This window comes from Dysidea avara, chromosome 9, assembly GCF_963678975.1.
Source record: "Dysidea avara chromosome 9, odDysAvar1.4, whole genome shotgun sequence".
Taxonomy (NCBI): Eukaryota; Metazoa; Porifera; class Demospongiae; order Dictyoceratida; family Dysideidae; genus Dysidea; species Dysidea avara.
In genome coordinates, this window is record NC_089280.1 from 11,114,829 (window position 1) to 11,137,146 (window position 22,318).

General features: G+C 36.4%; 1 protein-coding gene across 4 annotated transcripts in view; it reads left to right on the plus strand.

Moving 5' to 3' along the window:
- LOC136265625 (uncharacterized) overlaps positions 1–11,794 on the plus strand; it is a 67,639-nt gene extending 55,845 nt beyond the window's left edge. For 3 of the 4 annotated variants that reach the window (XM_066060524.1, XM_066060523.1, XM_066060526.1), the window contains one exon: positions 3,369–11,794. In XM_066060524.1, the coding sequence (XP_065916596.1) occupies positions 3,369–11,401 (8,033 nt within the window). In that variant the 3' untranslated portion in view covers positions 11,402–11,794. The remainder of the gene's footprint in view (positions 1–3,368) is intronic. The other variant, XM_066060527.1, reaches the window with a different exon arrangement.
- Positions 11,795–22,318: the final 10,524 nt, after the last annotated feature.

A 22,318-nucleotide genomic window follows, 5' to 3' on the forward strand; every position in this document is an offset into this window, starting at 1 on the left:
TCACCTAGTAGAGAGTTCAGCTAGAAACAAGTCACCCTGTATAGAGATCAGCTAGAAGAAGTCACTTTGTAGAGAATTCAGCTACAAAAGATTACCCTGTAACAGATCACCTTGTAGAGAGTTCAGCTGGAAACAAGTCACCCTGTAGAGAGATCAGCTATAAACAAGTCACCCTATAGAGAGTTCAGCTACATTTCATAGAGTGTTTCAGTTAGAAATAAGTCACCTTGTGGAGAGTTAAGCTACAAACAAATCTCTCAGTAGAAAGATAAGTTATCCTACAAAGAGTTCAACTACATTTGTAGAAAGATCAGCTAGAAACAAGTAATACTCCTGTAGAGAGATCAACTAGCTAGAAACAAGTCACCCTGTAGCGAAATCAGCTACATTTCAAATCACCCTGTAGACAGATCAGCTTGAAAGCAAATCACCCCATAGAAGGATCAGCTAGAAACAAACCACCCTGTAGAGAGATTAACTAGAATTAAGTCACCCTGTGGAGAGTTCAGCTGCAAACAAATCTCTCAGTAGAGAGATCAGCTAGAAACAAATCACCCTGTAGAGAGATCAGCTAGAATTAAGTCACCCTGTGGAGAGTTCAGCTACAAACAAATCTCTCAGTAGAGAGATCAGTGTGCGAAATAACTTTTCAGATGTGTCCTGTCGTACTGTCAAGGGCATTGTGAAATTTGAGTGGACATCAAGCAATTTTACCGGACATTTTAACTTTTTTTTTTCTCCTTTCCTGTGTTTCTACCACTTGTATGTTTGTTTCAAACATTGGGGCCACCAATGTACTGTAGAGCTGATTACTTGTTAAACACTCACTGATATTGAGAGTACAGCATTTTAAAGAGTATCTACTGGTCACATGAAAGGGCTTCTATGAAATCAATTAGGCCTTTGTAGGAAACGAGTCATAAGGACTTCAGTCAAGGCCTTCTGCTTGCCTTGGAATGATATAGCTACCCTGTATATGGTCAAACTTAGCTTAGGCTTAGGATATATAGTGGCTCTATCTCTAATATGAACAGATGCCTTGTTCATTATAGCTTAAAATCTGGTTGTGCAGGTGATATCATGAATACCACAAGTAAAAGTACTAATGGCAATCAGATTAGAAATACATTTACTACTGCAGTACAGGTGACTGATACAAGTAGGCTGGCATGACATAGTAAACTGTTAACCTCAGAAGTTAACTTGGGCATGCCTTTGTTGTCAGTACAAGCCAACAACACATAACTTAATTACATGTCAATACCATCATGTCTGGCCTTCCTCCTAGCTCAATCCTAACACTTTAAACTTTGAAAGAACAGTATTTCTGGACAAATTCAATTATAGGCTGACACCTGGTGTAATTGACCTGAAATTGTCCGGTGACCGAACGTTATTTCGCGCACTGGAGATCAGCTAGAAACAAATCACCCTGTAGAGAATTCAGCTAGAAACAAATCACCCTATAGAGAGTTCAGCTGGAAACAAGTCACCCTGTAGAGAGATCGGCTAGAAACAAGTCACCCTATAGAGAGTTCAGCTACATTTCATAGAGTGTTTCAGCTAGAAATAAGTCACCTTGTGGAGAGTTAAGCTACAAACAAATCTCTTAGTCGAAAGATAAGTTATCCTTCAACTACATTGTAGAGAGATCAGCTAGAAACAAGTAATACTCCTGTAGAGAGATCAGCTAGCTAGAACAAGTCACCCTGTAGTGAAATCAGCTACATTTCAAATCACCCTGTAGAAAGATCAGCTTGAAACAAGTCACCCCATAGAAGGATCAAGTAACCCTGTAGAGAGATTAACCAGAACCAAGTCACCCTGTAGAGAGTTCAGTAGAAACAAGTCATGCTGTAGAAAGATCAACTAGAAACAATTCACCCTGTAGAGAGATCAGCTAGAAACAAATGACATGCTGTAGAGAGTACACCTAGAAAAAATCACTCTGTAGAGAGATCAACTGGAAACAAAGCACCCTGTAGAGAGATCAGCTTGATCAAGTCACCCAGTAGAGAGTCCAACAACATTTCAAGTCACCCTGTGGAGAGTTCAGCTGCAAAAAAATAATCTCTCAGAAGAGAGATCAGCTAAAAACAAATTACCCTGTAGACTATTCAGTTAGAAACAAATCATCCTGTAGAGAGATCAGCTAGAAACTAATCACCCTTTAGAGAGACCAGCTACATTTCAAATCACTCTGCACAAAGATCAATTACCATGTACAGAGATCGGTTTGAAACAAGTCACTGTGTAGAGAGATCAGCTACATTTCAAATCACTCTGTACAGAGATCAAGTCACACTGTAGAGAAAACAGCTAGAAATAAGTCACCCTGTAGAGAGTTCAGCTAGAAACATGTCACCCTATAGAGGGTTTAGTTGCATAAGTCAATAAGTCTAAGTCCTTGAAATTAGGTTAGGTAATCCTAAGGCTGCAGCACATGTTGCTGTCAGACCTTCAGTGCTGGTCACTGTAAAGTGTTAGTAATAATAGTGATAACAGGTCACCCTGTAGAGAGTTCACCTACGAGAAAACTATCCTGTAGAAAATTCTGCTATCTTTGCAATTCTTTCTGCAAAGAGTTTAGTTATGAGTTGCTCTGCGGTAAGTGCAACTACTAACCATTCACCATATAGTCTATCTAAGAGTACAGCTACGTTACTAGTCGCCCTGTAGAAATTTCAGCTACATACACATTTCCCTGTAGAGTATTGAGCTGCAAACAATTCAGCCTGTATAGCTATATATCATAGTGAGTTAATTTGATATTTTTTCAATCAATGTGATTGTAATAATTACTAAATAATATTGTTAAATGTACATGTAACTAAACAAACAATTAAAAAATCTTCATCATACCTGTAGTAAAAAAAGACAGCTGGCCTTAGGTATGAAATTACGAAGAGGATGATATCGAATCAAAAACAGCCAATCTGTAAAAAAGGATGCAACCTCCAAAAAAGCCAGGGTGAAAAAATATGTGAAGTTCAAGATGGCAGCCAAGAAATGGCTGTGATGGTAGGTTAATGGCAAAAAATAATAATAACGACAATTCAGGTGAATTTGGTGCTGAATCCTAGTGAAATTTTGTAAATTCACCTGAATTCTTGTTATTAATTTTTTTGCTATTAACCCACCATCACAGCCATTTCTTGGCCACCATCTTGGATTTCATATCTTTATTTCATCCAGGCTTTTTTGCACCCTTTTTTACAGCTTGGCTGTTTTTGAATAGATTGGGTTTCTTCTTCTGCATCCTTGGCAGCATGACACATTGTTCATTTTATTAAATGTTTTATTTTTCAAGCATCTTGAATAATCAAGCATGAATAATTATGTGAAACATGTATTTGATATTATTACAGATGTTACTGTACAGGAAGCCTTCAGTGTTTTGAGAGATCGGTATGTTACTGGGAGATTTTATATGTCAGGCAATCATTGGCCTCCTTACCAACCTAAACACTATACAACATTAGCTCTCATTCATTACAAAGAGGCATATGCTGACACAAAAGTAATTTCAATAAAGAAACTAGCTATTAAAGGAAAAGCAATACCAGGGGAATGTGATTCTAGCCCTACTGAGTTTGATGGAATTGGAACTAGATCTGGTGGTGATATCTTTAAGAATATTTCTGAATTGTTTGCACTTCCTTCCACTGCTGATAAGTCAACTTTTGACTCTGGATTTATTTTAATAGAAGGTGTGCCTGGAATAGGAAAGACTATTTTGTCTAAAGAAATTGCTTATCAGTGGGCTAATCGTAACTTATTGGAGAACAAAAAACTTTTGTTCCTTGTATTTCTGCGCAATATTCGTTCAACTACTGTAAAGTCAATCGAAGAGTTTGTGAAGCACATACTAAAAAGTGGTGAAATGGCTCCTAGTATTAGAAAATATCTTCGTGAAAGCAAAGGAAAAGATCTTGTTGTAGTGCTAGATGGATATGATGAGTTGTCTGAGGAAGACAAGAAAGATTCTTATATAGCTGATATAATTAGCCGTCAAGTGTTGTCACATTGTTTATTAGTGGTCACCTCTCGTCCTATTGCCTCGTTACCTCTTCGTCACATTGCAGACTGTAGGTTAGAGATAGTAGGGTTTACTGAGGAAGATCGACTGGATTACATAAAATCTGCTTTATCTAATTCTCGTGACAGAGTAGAAGATCTTCAGGATTATTTGAAATCTAATCCTACTATCAATGCACTTTGTTATATTCCTTTAAACATGACTATACTGCTTTGCCTTTGTAAGAAGGGAATTGGCAACTTACCAAAAACCCAAACGGAAATGTATAAAAAGTTTATTGTAATGACAATTACCAGATTCCTTCAAAAAGTAGATAAAAATGTGTCTGATATTGGTATTGTCAATTTAAACAACTTGCCTCATCCACACAATGAGATACTCCAAGAACTATCACGGTTTGCATTTGAAGCATTAAAATGCGATAAGTTAGTGTTCAAATTAGATGAAATACAGGAAATATGTCCTAGTTTAACCACAATTCCTAGTAACTGGAATGGTTTAGGTTTGCTAAATTCTGTTACTTATGTTGAAGATGGTATTAAGTATGTTACATACCATTTTCTTCATTTTTCAATTCAAGAGTACATGGCAGCCTACTATATGTCAACACTGTCAAAAAACATGCAGATCAAGCTTCTAAAACGCACATTTTGGTTGGTCAACTATTACAATACATGGATTATGTATGTGGGCATAACTGGTGGAGAAAGTTTTCCACTACAACATTTTTTGTCTGAAAACCTGCTTCAGATAACTACCAAACTATTCAATACTGGTATTTCCAAGAAGCTGTTAAATAGCAAAATAAAGTGTCTGCATATGTTTCAGTGTCTTGCAGAAGCACAAAATGATGACCTAATATCATCTGTTAGCTTCTTCTTTAAGAATCAAGTAATTGATCTCAGTGAACAGACTTTATTGCCCAAAGATCTAAGCACGCTTGGATTTTTTCTTATACGGTCTCTTAATAAGCACTGGAAAGAGCTCAACTTATCCAGGTGCAGTATAGGAAACATTGGGTGTAAAGTTCTTTTTGAAAGATTTCTAGACAAAGATACTCGTCCCATAGTAACCATTGATAGAGTCGATCTTTCTTTTAATCAGTTAAGTTCCTCGTCTTGGTTTGGTCTATTCAACATGCTTAAGTCATGGCAAACATCAGAAGTTGTAATTTTTGATAATACTCCTCTTAGTGATGATACTTCCAGAAATTTATTTGCTTTGATTGAACATGTTTTCATTCAATCTAGTAATAAAGTATGTTTAAAATCAATTTTCATGGGATCATTTTTATTTGGATACAAACTAAGTGAGGAAGAGACAATTGGTTTACTTTGTAATATCAGAGGTATTGAAAGTATTTATTTTATTAACTGTAGTTGCATGGAATTAAATGATTTTTTAATGAAAAACATGCTAAATAGACAGAAGCTTAATCACGTCCACCTTCTTGGGGAGCCCTTAAATTCAACATTTGTAGAAGCAGTAGGTAATGCAGTATCATTTTATAGAAGGAATACTAGTTGGGTTGTTTATGCACCTTCTTTGTCCGATAGTTTTGCTCATCAAATGATCAGTTCATTACCAGATGTGTTTTCTAATGGCATTGTGGTAGTGGTCAGTTATAACAAAATACAAGGAGTAATAAACACATCTTCTCTAAGTAGTGAACTTTCAGACTTAGAAATACTTAATCTAATTGCAAAGATAAGGTCATTATGTTCTATCCATTGTCCATCTGTAACTTCATGGAATGAGAATCTACAATGGCATGGTAATAAAAGTGAAGGAATAATTGAAAGCTTTCTCCAGCTGCTTTTTTCATTGAAGAATACAAGTGTTTTTGATATAAAAATTTCATTAATTGAAGCAAACACTTTATTTGCTCATAGAGTAAATTATGATGGTATTAGTAGAGCATTGATATGCAACCATTCTTTATCAGCCATTTATCTTGCTAGTTGCAATTTAAGCATGACAGAATATGAAGAAATTATACACTATACAAAAAACTCACTATTATTTCTTTGTATCCTTGGCTGTCATTTAAAATTAGCATCGTTGTTTACTGTATTATCAAAGAAGAAATGTACAATAAGAGAGCTATTTTTACACAGTATGCGTTATGTTACTATTAATGATTTGAATATCATGCTGTCCACTTGTCAAGCGTCTTCAGTTGTGTTAGTTACTAAAGATGTACTCGTAGCTCATAATCCCCTTAGTAAACAATTGTCAGCAGCTATCAAGTTAGAACCATCAGTCAAGGTATGTAAATTTCTTAGCTGTCAATTGAATCCTGAAACCTGTAAACAAATTGCAGCTCTTCTGAGTTCTATAAATAGATTGGACGAACTGGAATTTACTGGTTGCCATATTGGAAAGATTGAGTGTGAAATTCTATGTAATTACATACTTACTACAAGATCTGCACCAATTATATGGAGACTGCTCATTTCCTCATGCAAAATTGCCGCATCAGTGTCATTTTCTCTTACAAAGGTTGTTATTGTGAGTCATGTTGAAGAACTGATTATTGACTACAACAATTATATCCCTTATGAAACTTTATCTGAACATTTAAGAAGTAATTTATTACTGTGCCAACAGAGAATCTCCCTCCTTGTATCTTGTAATGGTGTAAGAAGTAGGTTCTTTACTAATGTGGAGTGGAAGAGAATTGCTGAAAAACTTGCAACTGCTGACTCATTCACTCGCTTATATTTGATTAATTGTCAACTGTCTTGTTTGAGGCATAGCAAAGTAGCTTTTGGTTTGGACAAATTAACAAATTTATCACATGTGTACATACTTAATGGCACTTTACTTGAAACTGCTATTGTAAGCATTTTCAATGTGTTTAAGAACAGAAGGTTGGAATTGTATATATGTGATACCATAGCCATTAATGGTAAAGCATTGTTCGATGCCCTCACTGACAAATCTTTTTTCTATGAATTGCAAGCTAAAATAAGTCTTGCAGTTACAATGGAAAATTTCATGTGTTGCTACAATATATCTCAAAGGCAATTTTCTTTATTATCAAAAAATGCTAATAGTTCAGTGGAACACAGTATTATTGCACTACTTCATAAAATGGAATGCACTAACAAGTTATTAGTGTTTCAAAATTGCCAACTAACTGCAGTATATTTTGCTGAAGACAATTACAAAATAATAGGCGTTACACAATTACTTTCCTTACTTTCCTCTGTTGTATCTCTTAAACACTTTGGCATTGAAAATATTGTAATCAGAAAAAATGATGCTTGTACCTTGACAGGTATTCTAAATCAAAATACTAAAATAGAAAAGCTGTTTTTGAACAACTGCTTTCAAGATACCGACTGTTTTAACATTGTCATAAAAGCATTACATGATATCTCAAGTTTAAAAGTTTTGGGATTTTATGACAATAACATTACAGAGGAAGGAGTAGATCTTATTGTTCCGGTGGTAGCAGATAATAAACAACTGAGTGACCTTGGTTTTGGAAATAGCAGCCTTCAAGATACTAGTATCATAAAATTATCCAGAGCTATGATGAGCATTTCCACAATACTACAATTGGGTTTAGAATGCAACAGTATTAGTGAAAAAGCAGCAGACCATATTGCAGATGTTTTAGCACATAATACTAAACTACAAATGCTCCGTCTTGATGATAACATTCTGCAGACAACTGGTATTATTCAAATTTCTAAGGCATTGCAAAAGATCACTACACTTTCTGAATTATATATTGGTAACAACAATATCACTGAAGAAGCAGCAGATTATGTTGCAGCTATTGTAAGTAATAATAGTGCATTAAAAATTCTTAACCTCAATGGCAATAAGTTTCAAACGGTTGGTATTAAAAAAATAGCGAAAGCATTGCAGAATTTATATCTACTTGTTGAGTTGTACATCAGCAACAACAATATTACTAAAGAAGCAGCAAATGATATAGCAGAAGTTATAATGAACAATAGAAATATACAAAAACTCAGTCTCAGTAATAATAATTTTCAATCCGTTGGTATTATTACAGTGGCAAAAGCACTGAAAAATATTACTTCACTAACTGCATTGTACATTGATAACAACAACGTTACTTTAGAAGCAGCATATGATACAGCAGAGGTTATACTGTATAATAGAAAAATACAAACATTTGGTCTCAGTAATAACAACTTTCAAACAGTTGGTGTCATGACAGTGTCAAAAGCACTTAAGAGAATTTCTTCACTATCAAAATTGTACATTGACAACAATAATGTTACTGTAGAAGCAGCAGATGACATAGCAGAGGTTATAATGAATAATTGTAACTTACAAGTACTTAGCCTTAGTAATAACATTTTAAAAGCAACTGGTATAATAAAAGTGGCAAGAGCCCTGCGGAACATATTCTCACTTACTGAGTTGTACATTGGTAGCAACAAAATTAATGAAAATGCAATAGATGATATAGCAGCTGTGATATCAAATAACACTATGTTGCAAAAACTTGATCTGAGTAACAACTCTTTTCAAAGGGTAGGTATTATTAAAATAATGAAGGCACTAAAAAACATTTTCATTCCAAATAAATCATACAATGATGCTACAGAAGGCACTGCTGTTGATGATGTAACAATGGTGTTTCCACGAAATGATAAATTCCGGGTACTAAATCTTAGCAATTGCAATCTTCAATCAGGAGGTATTATAATTGTTGCAAACTGCTTGCAAAGTATTACAACACTAACTGAATTGTACCTCAGCAACAACTGTATTACCGAGGAAGCAGCAAGCGCTATAGCTAATACAATACTGAATAATGCCAAATTAAAAAAAGTCGATCTTGGTGATAATCATTTTCAAACACAAGGTATAATAAGTATAGCAAAAGCATTACAGAGGTTATCTTCACTTACTGAATTGTACCTCCATAATAATAATATTACCGAAGAAGCAGCAGATGACATAGCAACTGTTATACTGAACAACAATAAACTGCAAAAGCTTAGCCTTAGTGATAACAAATTTCAAACAATTGGTACAATAAAAGTAGCAAGAGTATTAAAATATGTTACTTCACTTACTAAATTGCATATTAAGAACAACGATATTGCTGATGAAGCAGCAGATGATATAGCAGCTGTTATACTGAATAATAGAAAGCTACAAAAACTTTGCCTTAGTAATAATAATTTGAAAACAATTGGTATAAGGAAAATAGCAAAAGCTTTACTGAATATTTCTTCACTTGTTGAATTGGACATTGGTAACAATTGCATTAATGTTGAGGCAGCAAATGATATCGCAGATGCTGTACTACATAACACTTCACTACAAGGACTTAACCTCAATGGAAATTTTCTTACATCCACTGGTGTTATAGCAGTGGCAAAATCTCTTCAGTGTATTAGCACTTTAGAATGTTTAGCTTTAGAAGGAAACTGCAGCACTGAGACAGCTGCAAATTACATAGTCTCTGTTCTAGTACAAAACACTGAACTTCATATGCTAAACCTTGGTAACAATAATCTTCAGACAACTGGTATCATTAAAGTGGCCAAGTGTTTACAAAATATTACAACACTTACTGAGTTGTACCTCCACAGCAACAATATTACTGAAGAAGCAGCAGTTGCTATAGCAACTGCCATAATAGAAAATAAAAAACTGCAAAAACTTGATCTTGGTAAAAATAATTTTCAGTCATCTGGAATGCTTGTAATAGCAAAAGCACTGCAAAACATTACTTCCCTTACTGAATTGTACATCTATAGTAACAATATTACTGAAAAAGCAGCAGATGATATTGCAGAGGCTATTTTGAATAATTGTGCACTCAAGAAACTTAGCATTGGTGATAATGACTTGCAAACATTTGGTACAATAACGATAGCAAGTGCATTATTGCAGAAGAATTTTTCACTTACAGAGTTGTACCTCCATAAAAACAGTATTACTGAAGAAGCAGCAGATTTTGTAGCAAATGTCATACAAAACAGCTATGACTTGAAAAGACTTAACATTGGTGATAATGATTTTCAAACACTTGGTACTATAAAAATAGCAATGGCATTACAGAAACAAAATTCCCTTATTGAATTGTACCTCCACAATAACAAAATTGCTGAAGAAGCAGCAGATGGTGTAGCAAGTGTTATACTGAACAACCATAAACTGCAGGTACTTAGCCTTAGTGATAACCACTTTCAAACAATTGGTATAATAAAAATAGCAAGAGCATTAAAGAATGTTTCTTCCCTTACTAAATTATATATCAATAACAACAATATTTCTGAAGAAGGTGCAGGTGATATAGCAGTTGTTATCCTGAAAAATAGACAGTTAAAGAAACTTCATCTTAGTAATAATAATTTGAAAACAATTGGAATAAGGAAAATAGCAAAAGCTTTACTGAATATTTCTTCACTTGTTGAATTGGACATTGGTAACAATTGCATTAATGTTGAGGCAGCAAATGATATCGCAGATGCTGTATTACATAACACTTCACTACAAGGACTTAACCTCAATGGAAATTTTCTTACATGCACTGGTGTTATAGCAGTGGCAAAATCTCTTCAGTGTATTAGCACTTTAGAATGTTTAGCTTTAGAAGGAAACTGTAGTATTGATTTCACTGAAACAGTTGCAGATTGCATAGAGTCTGTTTTATTACAAAACACTGAACTTCATGTGCTAAACCTTGGTAATAATAATCTTCAGACAACTGGTATAATTAAAGTGACTAAGTGTTTACAAAATATTACAACACTTACCAAGTTGTACCTTCACAGCAACAATATTACTGAAGAAGCAGCAGATTATGTAGCAGTTGTCATACAGAATAACCGTAATCTGAAAGCATTGAACATCGGTGATAATCATTTTCAAGCACTTGGCATGATAAAAATAGCAAAAGCATTACAGAAGGTTTTTTCTCTTACTGAATTGTACCTCCATAATAATAATATTACCAAAGAAGCAGCAGATTATGTAGCGTTTGTTATACTGAACAACAATAAACTGCAAAAACTTAGTCTAAGTGATAACAACTTTGAAACAATTGGTATAATAAAAATAGCAAGAGCATTACAAAATATTTCCTCCCTTACTAAATTGTATATCAATAATACCAATATTTCTGATAAAGCAGCAGATGATATAGCAGCTGTTGTAGCACACAATGCTAAATTACAAGTGCTAGATCTTAGTTACAATCACCTTCACACAGTTGGAATTGAAAAAATAGCTAAAGCATTGGATACACTTACTGAGTTGAACATCAGGTTCAACAATGTTAATCAGTATGAAGAACATAGGATAGAAGCCATTTTGCAACTAGAGTTAATGAATATTAATAGTATAGACTATGTCTAGAAGAATTGGAAATTGTGATATTTACTATTGTATCTGGCAAAGTGTATATAGCTATGATTAACAACTCATGTTTGACAATCCTGTAGTCAATGCAATGATTTGCACAAGAAAATATGTATTTGGCTATATGCACAATAGCATACATGTGTAGTAAATATAGTTAACTAAATGTACTGATGCAAAATAGTGTGAAAGTATCATAATATGAACTGGGTTATATGTTACATTCACTTCACAGTAGATTATGTAGTGTATTTACTAATGTATACACATCATATTTATTACAAATGTAAGTTTTGAACAAATACAATTTATTACATGTTTATGAGAGCTAGTACATATGCATCAAAACTGTATACAAGTGTAGTAAATGTGTAATACTGTAATTTACTTATTCTCGTACAAAAAAAATTAGTTTTCGTGTAAAAATAATTTATGTGAATGACTGCTCTATTAGAGTAGTACGACCTTATGTAAAAATTTTCGTGTAAGAAATTTTCATACAAGTTTTGCCTCCAAAATTTATTTTGCAACGAAAAAAAACAAATTAAGGTAAATACATATCACAGGAAAACTTTTTTCTGAATAGGGTTTATTGCCAGCACTTGTTAATTGTTTAGTGTCATTTTACACGTAACATCAACTTTTCTAAGGCATGAATGTCGCTGGGCCACATGGTTTATATAAGTCATTACACCATATTTCTATAGGCACATATGAAACCTTGTATCGTGTCGTTATAACCATTTAATTTTTGCCATTTTCACTTCAGTTCAAACTAACAGACATTGACTAAATAGGACTCAAGTTTTCCAACATACAGATTTTCCAAACTGTCACATATCTTTCCATCTGAGCCAATCCAGTATGCTTGAATACAAGTGAACTTCTCTTTGGTGTATTTAGTACCTTTCAAAATTTGTGGACACAATTGAGCCATTATCATAATTGCAAGTACATCAACACCACATAAATTAGTGACTATAACAATTTCTCAAATATCGAAGCAAATCACTGTAAAAATAGTGCAAGACATAGGGAGGTAGCATCTTAACATGACAGTCCTGTACTGTACCTTGTAGTAATTCAACAATAATATTGTCAATTCACTATAAGAAAAGGTTCTTGTCTAAACAAGGTCTCTGATGAAGTATCTGTAGTTGCTGAGTTTAAGATATTGTAGCAGGGGCGGATCTAGGATATATAAAAGGGGGGGGGCTAACTCAAGGTACTAATCTCTTGGGTAGAGGTATGTGAAGCATGCTGGAACTAGGGGGGTCTGGGGCATGCCCCCCCCCCCCCCCCCAGGAAAATTTTGAGAAATAGTAAAATAGATGTTAAAATACTGCAATTTGGAGACATTTCCACATAAAATTCATATTTTCTGCCTGTAGATAATTTATATACTGCCTTTAGATTATAGGTATGGCTCTCTGAAGCATTTTGCTAATGGAAAAGTTTGGGTATATAGGTACAGACAACCAAGTACATGATGCACCCCTCTCACAATTGCACAACACTAAATAGGTGCATGTTAGAATAAGAATGTTGAAAGTGGAAAATTTTGAAATTTGGACAATACTAGATTGAATCTGAGAGCATTTTCAATGGAAATTGTGTACCTGAATTAAGTATTGTATTGTATTGTATTAATGCTTTACAGTGACCAGCACTGAAGGTCTGCAGCAACATGTGCTGCAGCCTTAGGATTACCTAACCTAATTTCAAGGACTTAGACTTAGCGACTTATAGCTGAAAAGGTGTAACAGAAAAGGGGCCAAAGTAAGGAAAAAAATCCCTCCAACCCCAGGAATCGAACTGCAGGTCACCCAATGTCTAGTCGGGGCCACACTCAGTCTCCTCCAGGAGGGATGGATTTTCTTCCTTAATCCTAAAGTATTTATTGTATTAATGCTTTACAGTGACCAGCACTGAAGGTCTGCAGCAACATGTGCTGCAGCCTTAGGATTACCTAACCTAATTTCAAGGACTTAGACTTAGTGACTTATAGCTGAAAAGGTGTAACAGAAAAGGGGCCAAAGTAAGGAAAAAATCCCTCCAACCCCAGGAATCGAACTGCAGGTCACCCAATGTCTAGTCGGGGCCACACTCAGTCTCCTCCAGAAGGGATGGATTTTCAGTATTGCCATACATATTAACTACACAAGTAGATGAATGAAACCCTTTAAACAGACCAATGCACTTCATTGTATGTATAGGTGCAGGAAGATTTGGCCATAACAGAACCAACTACATGTTTCCAGTGAATGTTCTATTAGAGTAGTTAGCTGACTGCTCTATTAGAGTATCTCGATCTTGTACACCTCCAATACTGATCCGGGTCCTTGTTGCATGAACTTTAGCATAAATCCACTTAATACCTTGGAAAGATGTTTATAAGGTGGTTTTATGAGCATTTGTATTATTAGTGATCATATAATATGCTAAGACAAATTTAATTTTCATTATTATACTCAGCATATTGATCAAGTAAAGCCTAAATATGAAGGGGGGGCTTCAGCCCCCAAAGCCCCCCCGCCCCCTGGATCCGCCCCTGTGTAGAATAACGACTGGTGTTCAGATTCAAGTAGCCTCGTGTTTATACTGCACTTCAAATCTGGGAATTTGATACGATTTGATGCGCTTCGAATCGATGCTCACCATTTATACGCACCACCATAGATCGGATTATATTTATTATTATTATTATTTTTATTATTATTATTGTTAATTAGCAAAGCCCACTAGGGGCAACACGCTAATGAGCATTACAATCACACATTATATTATATTACTTACAGCGTTCTTAAATGTTTCAAGATCTATTGTGTCGATGTTAGGAATTTGAAGGGAGTTCCATTGAATAATTGTTCGAGGGAGGAAGGAGTATTTGTACACATCAACTCTTGTTTGCAATAGACACAATCCAAAACCACGCCCACTTTTCGGACGCCATTTTGAATGGGGCCAATTTCAATAATCACTAACTGCACTACATGAAATTCAGCGATGAAGAAAGCTCGAACTAAGTGGTATTGTCAAACAATAGTCTATGAAAGCTTTTAATGCTACAAATTCTTTGTTCTGGCTAAAGGCAGGTGATTATCAGGTGATGAACAAGGCGCGAAGCGCTGACGACACTAATTCCCTTGTTTACCTGTACAAGGAGCGCCTGGATGGTCAGCCGCTACTACGGTTACTATCACAAATAATTTACCGCAGTAATGGATACTAAAATACTATCTATTTGCTTCGCAGTGCTTCCTGTGTGGGCCAACAAGGCAATTTGGGCTGTCGATGCTTCGCGCCTTGTTCAACCCTGATAACCACCTGCCCCTAACCAATTTACAACCTCGAAGACTTCCACGTCCAATTGTTCGACAATACCCCCCAGTTCGAGCTTTATTCATCATCGGATTTCAATGTAGCGCAATCGTAATAATTGATACTGGCCCCATTCAAAATGGCGGAAAGCTGTTGCTATGACAATTACGTAGTTTTGGATTGTGTCTATTGAGTTAGCTTGAGAGGATGTTGAGCACGGGTGGAGGACACTGGAGTTGGTGACGGTAAGCAATGATCAGGTATTGCTAGTAAGTTCCTGACAATCTTGAATAGGAAGGTGAGTCTAGCAATTGTTCTTCTGTTTTGAAGTGTAGGCCATTCAAGACTGGTTAACATGTCTGTGATGCTATCATGGTTTTGGTTAGATCTGTGCCAGGGTTTGTTCAAAACGAAACGAGCAGCGCGGTGTTGAATCATTTCTAGTTTACTAATACTAGTGTGATGATAGGGGTCCCAGATGGTTGAGCAGTATTCTAATGATGGTAAGAGCAATTGTTTGTAGACGTGTTCTTTAATTTCTGATGGTGCATTGTGGAGATTTCTTTTTAAGAATCCAAGGAGTCGATTTGCCTTGTTACAGATGTAATTGATGTGAGGATCCCATGATAATTTGTGGTGGAGACGGATTCCAAGGTAATTGTGTTCTAATACTGTAGCCAGTGGAATGTCGGATATTTTGTATGTGAAAGTACTCTTGTTATGGTGTGTTGTTATCTGTAAAATTTTACATTTCGAGATGTTGAATTCCACCATCCAGTCAGTTGCCCATCTTGTCAGTGAGTTTAAATCATCTTGAAGTATTTTATGGTCTTGTGGTGTTTTAATGGTTTTGTAAATAAGGATATCATCTGCAAAAAGACGGATCTCACTTTGGATGTTGGCAATGATGTCATTAATATAAATCAAGAATAGAACTGGTCCAAGAACAGACCCTTGGGGAACACCAGATGTTACATCACAAGTGGATGATTTAGAACCTTCTACTATAACTTGCTGTGTGCGACCATGAAGAAAGGATTCAAGCCAGTGTAATACATTCCCTCTTATTCCATAGTGCCTTATAGTTTGTAGAGGAGTCTTGAGTGAGATACTTTATCAAAAGCTTTAGAAAAATCTAGTATTGCAGCATCAACTTGTAAATTTGTGTCTATTTGTTTGGCAATGTCGTTGATGGTGATAAATAATTGTGACTCACAAGAGTGCTTAGACCTAAATCCGAACTGTCTGTCAGAAAGAATATTTTGATCTTCCAGATGCTTCATTATTTGACTTACTATAATGTGTTCCATTGATTTGCATATTACTGATGTTAATGAGATGGGGCGATAGTTTTTTGGGTCAGATTTTTGGCCTTTCTTGAATATTGGACTGACATAGGCATGTTTCCATTGGGATGGTACAGTTTCAGTTTCTAGCGATTGTTTAAATATGTGAGTAAGCATAGGAGAAATTTCAGCTGCTGTTGTCTTTAGTACAAGTGGATGTATGGAGTCTGGACCAGGAGATTTTGATGGATCACAGTTGGTTAGAATGTTGTAAACTCCTTGTCCAGTGATTTCAAATGCTGGTAGAGATGGATGTAATGAAGGACCTTTGTCAGGAATGGTACTGCTGTCGTCATCAGTTGTGAATACAGATTTGAAATGATCATTTAAAACAGTTGCCTTTTCAATTGGGTGTATTAAAGCATTGCCATTTTCGGGATGTATTAATGTACCAATGCCATTGTTATCTTGCTTACGAGTTTTCAGGTAGTGCCAAAGAGATTTCCTGTTGTGTGATGATGATACAAGATTTGTCACATATGTTTTGTGCTGGTGTTTAAGTTTAAAGTTTACCTCTTTCTGCAGCAATTTGTATTCGGACCAATCAGTGTCACGATGATAGCGCCTGGCTCGATTATACAGTCTTTGCTTCTTTCGGATTAGCCGTTTCAAAGTATTAGACATCCATGGTAAGTGAGTTATAGTACTTGATGTTTTGGTAGGAGTGTGGTCTTCAATAATTTGCTGAAGATTCTGCATAAAAAAGGTCCAGTTTTCTTCCAAGCTTGGAGATGACATGCGATTTAATTCAAAATAGGTATGAGAAAGGTTGCATAGTTTTCCTCTGATTGTGTCCCAATCTGCCAATTTGTAAAGATAGATTGTTCGGGAAGGTTTCTTCGAAATATGATAGGGAATTTGAATGGTTGCTAATACTGCATCATGATCACTTAACCCTGGTGCTGGATTACAGGATAGTACAGAGTCAGGATGAGTAGTAAACAATAGGTCTAATGTATTATGGGCTCTTGTAGGAAAGATGACTAGCTGTGACATCTGGGTATCATGTGCTAGTGTAATACGTTTTTGACGGAAATGACATGAAATATATGATTCAGTTAGAGTACCATGTTCCCAATCAATACCAGGGCAGTTAAAATCACCACCGAGGATGATACGGGCATGAGGATATTTCTGCTTTATGGACACTAAGGAAGATTGCAAGTCCTCAAGAACTGTGTCAGTTTTTGAGGACTTGCATATATTGAAACCCACAATCATTCCTTTATGTTTCAGTTCGAGTGTCAACACTGTAGACATGCCATTGCACATATAACAGCTGTCATTGACTGTGAGTGAATTTTTGTGGATGAGAAGAAGTTTTAGCGATAGCAATAGAGTAGTGTTTGGCATTTTTAATTTCAAACAAGAGGAAACTAATCAATTTTATGTATAACATCAACAGCATCACCATCTCATGGAATTCTATTGTTAAATATCTTGGAGTTCACATTCAATCTATTATCTTGGTCTCATCATTGTAAAGTTGTTTCGGCCAAGGCCAGGAGATCACTAAACCATCTGCGTCACAGTTTATGGAGAGCTACCACAGCTGCAAAATCTGTAGCTTACAAATGTTTAGTTAGACCACTGCTTGAGTACGCTCGTCAAGTGTGGAGTCCACATACTGCTCGTGATATATCTGGCCTAGAGTCTGTACAACGTCGTGCTGCTAGGTGGGCATGTGGGAGCCAGTGGGATCCTATTTCCAGGAAATGGAGTAAGTCATCTGATGATTGTCTTAATTCACTGCGCTGGCCTAGTCTCACTGATCGTCGTAACTATCTGTCTGTGTCAACACTGTATGATATCCTCAACAACAGAACATCTCTTAACTTTCATGATTACTATCGCTGTAATACTTCCTGCACCAGAGCCCATGAACTGTCTATTGTACCTTTACTATCTTCTATCAACAGTCACCGTTATTCTTTTTTTGTGAATACTGTATTTTTGTGGAACACTGCATAATTTGATACTCTCATTATTAAATCTGTAAATTATTTTCGTCGCTCCATTTATCATCTTTTTTGTATGTAGCTTTTTAAGTCTCTGTGTGTGTTTTGCTTATTGTAACTATTGTTTCTTTTCTTTGTAGTGTACTTTTGTGTTGTTATTCTTTGTCCTTGTAGTGTTATTTTTGTTATGTATGTGTTTAGGGAAGCACCCTTGTACAGGCTATGCCTTTTGGTGCCACCCTGTCATTTTGGCAAATTAGATAAATAATAAATAATAATAATAATAACAGTACAGATACGGTGGCATCGTAATGCCAGGCAGAAAACTACATTCCTGTTTGCCATGCTGCTGTTCTCTTCCTGTTTGGAAGGCAGAGCAGGAGTATGTGGATGTTTGTAAGATCGTTGATATGGTGGGAGGATGTGGTGCTGAATAGCTTTGGTCCTCGCGACTGGAGAAATAATTTTCGTGTCAGTAAGCAGACATTTAATTACCTATGCCACAAGTTGCAACCACTCAATGAGAAGCAGAATACAAACATGAGGAGGCCAGTGTCTGTTGAAAGACGTGTAGCAATTTTGTTGTGGATACTAGCTACATCATCAGAATACCACACAGTATCTCATCTATTTGGTTTAGCTCGATGCACAGTGTGTGTCATTGTGTATGAAACTTGCAGAGCTATTGTACAGAACTTGCAGTCAGTGTACATCAGCTTTCCCACTAGCGAGAGTTTGAAAACTGTGGTAGAAGAATTTCAAAGCAGATGGAATATTCCTCAATGAGCAGGTTCTGTTGATGGAAAGCACATACCAATCACACTGCCTGCCATGAATCACACAGACTGTTATAACTGTAAAGGTTGGCATTCAATTATCACACAAGCCGTTGTTGATCATGATGTACAGTTTAGAGATCTCTGCATTGGTTGGCAAGGAAGTGTCCATGATGCACGTGTGTTTTCTAACACTGCACTATATAACAAAGTAAACAATGGTGAATTACTTCATAGTGATGTGCTACATGTTAGGGAGGAACTATTCTGGTGTATCTAACAGGAGATTCTGCATACCCCTTATTTTCCTGGCTAATAAAGCCATTTCCACATTGTTCAATGTTGTCACAGTAGCAAAATGATTATAATTATCGAATTTCAAGAGGACAAGTTGTAGTAGAGATGGCAATCAGAAGGTTGAAGGCTAGATGGAGAAGGCTAAGTAAGAAGATTGATATGTACGTTGGAAATGTCCCTAACATTATCCTTGCTTGTTGCGTACTCCATAACATTTGTGAAGTTCATGGTGAATGGATGGAAGAATTGGAGTTGACAGAACCCAATGTTGCTTCAGTATCAACTACTACCACAGATGATAGTACAGTGAGGTTTTTACTGGTTAATTACTTTGAAAACCATTAGTTCTTTAATAACATGGTACAGATGCATATATGTTACAATAATAAGCATACACACAAATCACTGTGACATGGCTCACCATATGGTAGCTGAAATTTCTCCTATGCTTACTCACATATTTAAACAATCGCTAGAAACTGGAACTGTACCATCCCAATGGAAACATGCCTATGTCAGTCCAATATTCAAGAAAGGCCAAAAATCTGACCCAAAAAACTATCGCCCCATCTCATTAACATCAGTAATATGCAAATCAATGGAACACATTATAGTAAGTCAAATAATGAAGCATCTGGAAGATCAAAATATTCTTTCTGACAGACAGTTCGGATTTAGGTCTAAGCACTCTTGTGAGTCACAATTATTTATCACCATCAACGACATTGCCAAACAAATAGACACAAATTTACAAGTTGATGCTGCAATACTAGATTTTTCTAAAGCTTTTGATAAAGTATCTCACTCAAGACTCCTCTACAAACTAAGGCACTATGGAATAAGAGGGAATGTATTACACTGGCTTGAATCCTTTCTTCATGGTCATACATAGCAAGTTATAGTAGAAGGTTCTAAATCATCCAGTTGTGATGTAACATCTGGTGTTCCCCAAGGGTCTGTTCTTGGACCAGTTCTATTCTTGATTTATATCAATGACATCATTGCCAACATCCAAAGTGAGATCCGTCTTTTTGCAGATGATCAAGACACACGGTAGTGTGTCGTGCGGCCCAAGAAGCCGGCGCGTAACACCCGTGAGTATATTGACAGGAAGAAAGAAAACGCAATTTTCGCACCTCCGTAGCTCTGTGCTTCCTTGATGAAACAAGACGATTTTTGCTGTGGACATGCCCTCCAACTGCAGCACTCCACATTCCTAATTTGAGCGAAATCGCTTCGCGCGTTCCCGAGATATGCGACTTCAAAAATTGGCTCAGTTTCTTCGTTTTTTCTTCTTCTTATTTTTCTTTTTCTTGTCGCACACTTACAAAAACTGCTATAAAACGCGAACGCCACATCCGATTGCCTTGAAATTTGGCACACAGAAGGGAGATATAAAGGCACATCTCGGTACCAACCGAGGGGTCCGCCACGACCTTAAAATCCTGTACGAGATTCCGAATCCCACGAAATTTCAGGCAAGATTCCGGATTCCAAGAAATATTTAAATTACTGAAATCCAGTTACAACAAAGCTTGCAGCGAGGCTAACAGTCAGCTAGAAAAGCTCAGTCATACTGTAGAAGGCGAGGTAGAACACGAGGATGATCTAGAAAGCTGCTTTACAGGGTTTTGACGCTTCTTGAATGAAAGTCGTAGCTAGTGCGATTGCTCTTGCGTCTGTATACTATCTACTACTTGTGGTATTAGTTAGCTATCTATTACCGGTAATTGCCTATAAATAACAACGCTATTATACGTCTTGCTATGAAAACTACCATGATAGGGATTTCAAATGGTTTTCACTCCTAGAACGTCCAGTGACAGTACAGACGCAGGCATGCGCAACCGGGCCGCTCTACGACTTTCATTCAAAAGTGTTAAAAACCCTGTATACAATTTATCATGATTTTTCTCGTGATTTTTGTACAATTAATTGTAAGAACTTAAGTATAATCTACAATAACAAAACGTGTCACAATCTAATCATTAACATAGCTCAGAAGTATGATGTGTACTAGCTAGATTTCTCCTCCTTGCTGCATTCAACACAGTACCACGATTTAATCTGATCATTGTATTCCACACAAGCAGCATGAAACCATTTGTTACACCTATATAGACACAATAAGTTTAAAGCGAAGTGAAATTAACAGCTCAAGGCAAGTTATAACAGGCCAACAAGCTTATAGCTGCATCTCGAGCTGCATACCACGAGTTGCACGCTATTAGAATATCCGGAATTATTCGGAAATTCACGGACTTTAATCAACCAAAAGATTCCAAGGCAAGATTCCAGATTTTGTGCGAGATTCCGAGGGATTCCAAATGACTTGTACGGGATTCCAGCCCGTGACGGACCCCTCGGTACCAACTTTGGCTGGAATACAATAAACAGACAAAGAGTTATGAGCGATTATTCACGAAAAATAACACCAATATGTTGTCACGCCTACAGGGTAAACCGCGTATGGGAAGAAGCTGAAAATCGGTGGGTGAATAGGTTAACTATTGAACCTCAAACCTTTTGTGGTTTGAAAGAAATCGAGCTAAAAAATAGGAAGATACAACGAAAAAACCAACAGTGTGTAACAATTACGCAATCGAGATTAGTTAATAAAAAAGCGACTGCTTGCCACGCCTACCAGATAAACCGCTTGGGGTAATGCTTTGAAAATCGTTGTACAGATGGAGTAATCATCTTAGAAAGGCTCTTCAATGGTGTAGAAGAATCAGACTTAAAGCCACGGAGTTATAACACGAAATCCAACTTGGTGCAGTAAGTGCGAGATCGAGATACTCTAATAGAGCAGTCATCCTAATAGAGCAGTCACCATGAAGAGAATTCAAGAGATCAGCTAGAAACAAGAAACCTGTATAGAGATCAGCTACACACAAGTCACCCTATAGAGAGATCAGCTAGAAGAAGTTACCTTGTAGGGAGTTCATGCAACTATGGAAAGAGATAGTTCAGCTAGAAGAAATCACCTTGTAGAGTTCAGCTACAAAGAAACCACCATATAGAGAGTTCAGCTACAAACAAATCGCCCCGTGGAGAGATCAATAGAAGAAGTTACCTTGCAGAGAGTTCAGCTACAAACAAAACTCCCTGTAGAGAGATTAGCTAGAAGAAGTTACCTTGTAGAGAGTTCAGCTACAAAGAAACCATCATGTAGAGAGTTCAGCTACAAACAAAACTCCCTGTAGAGAGATCAGC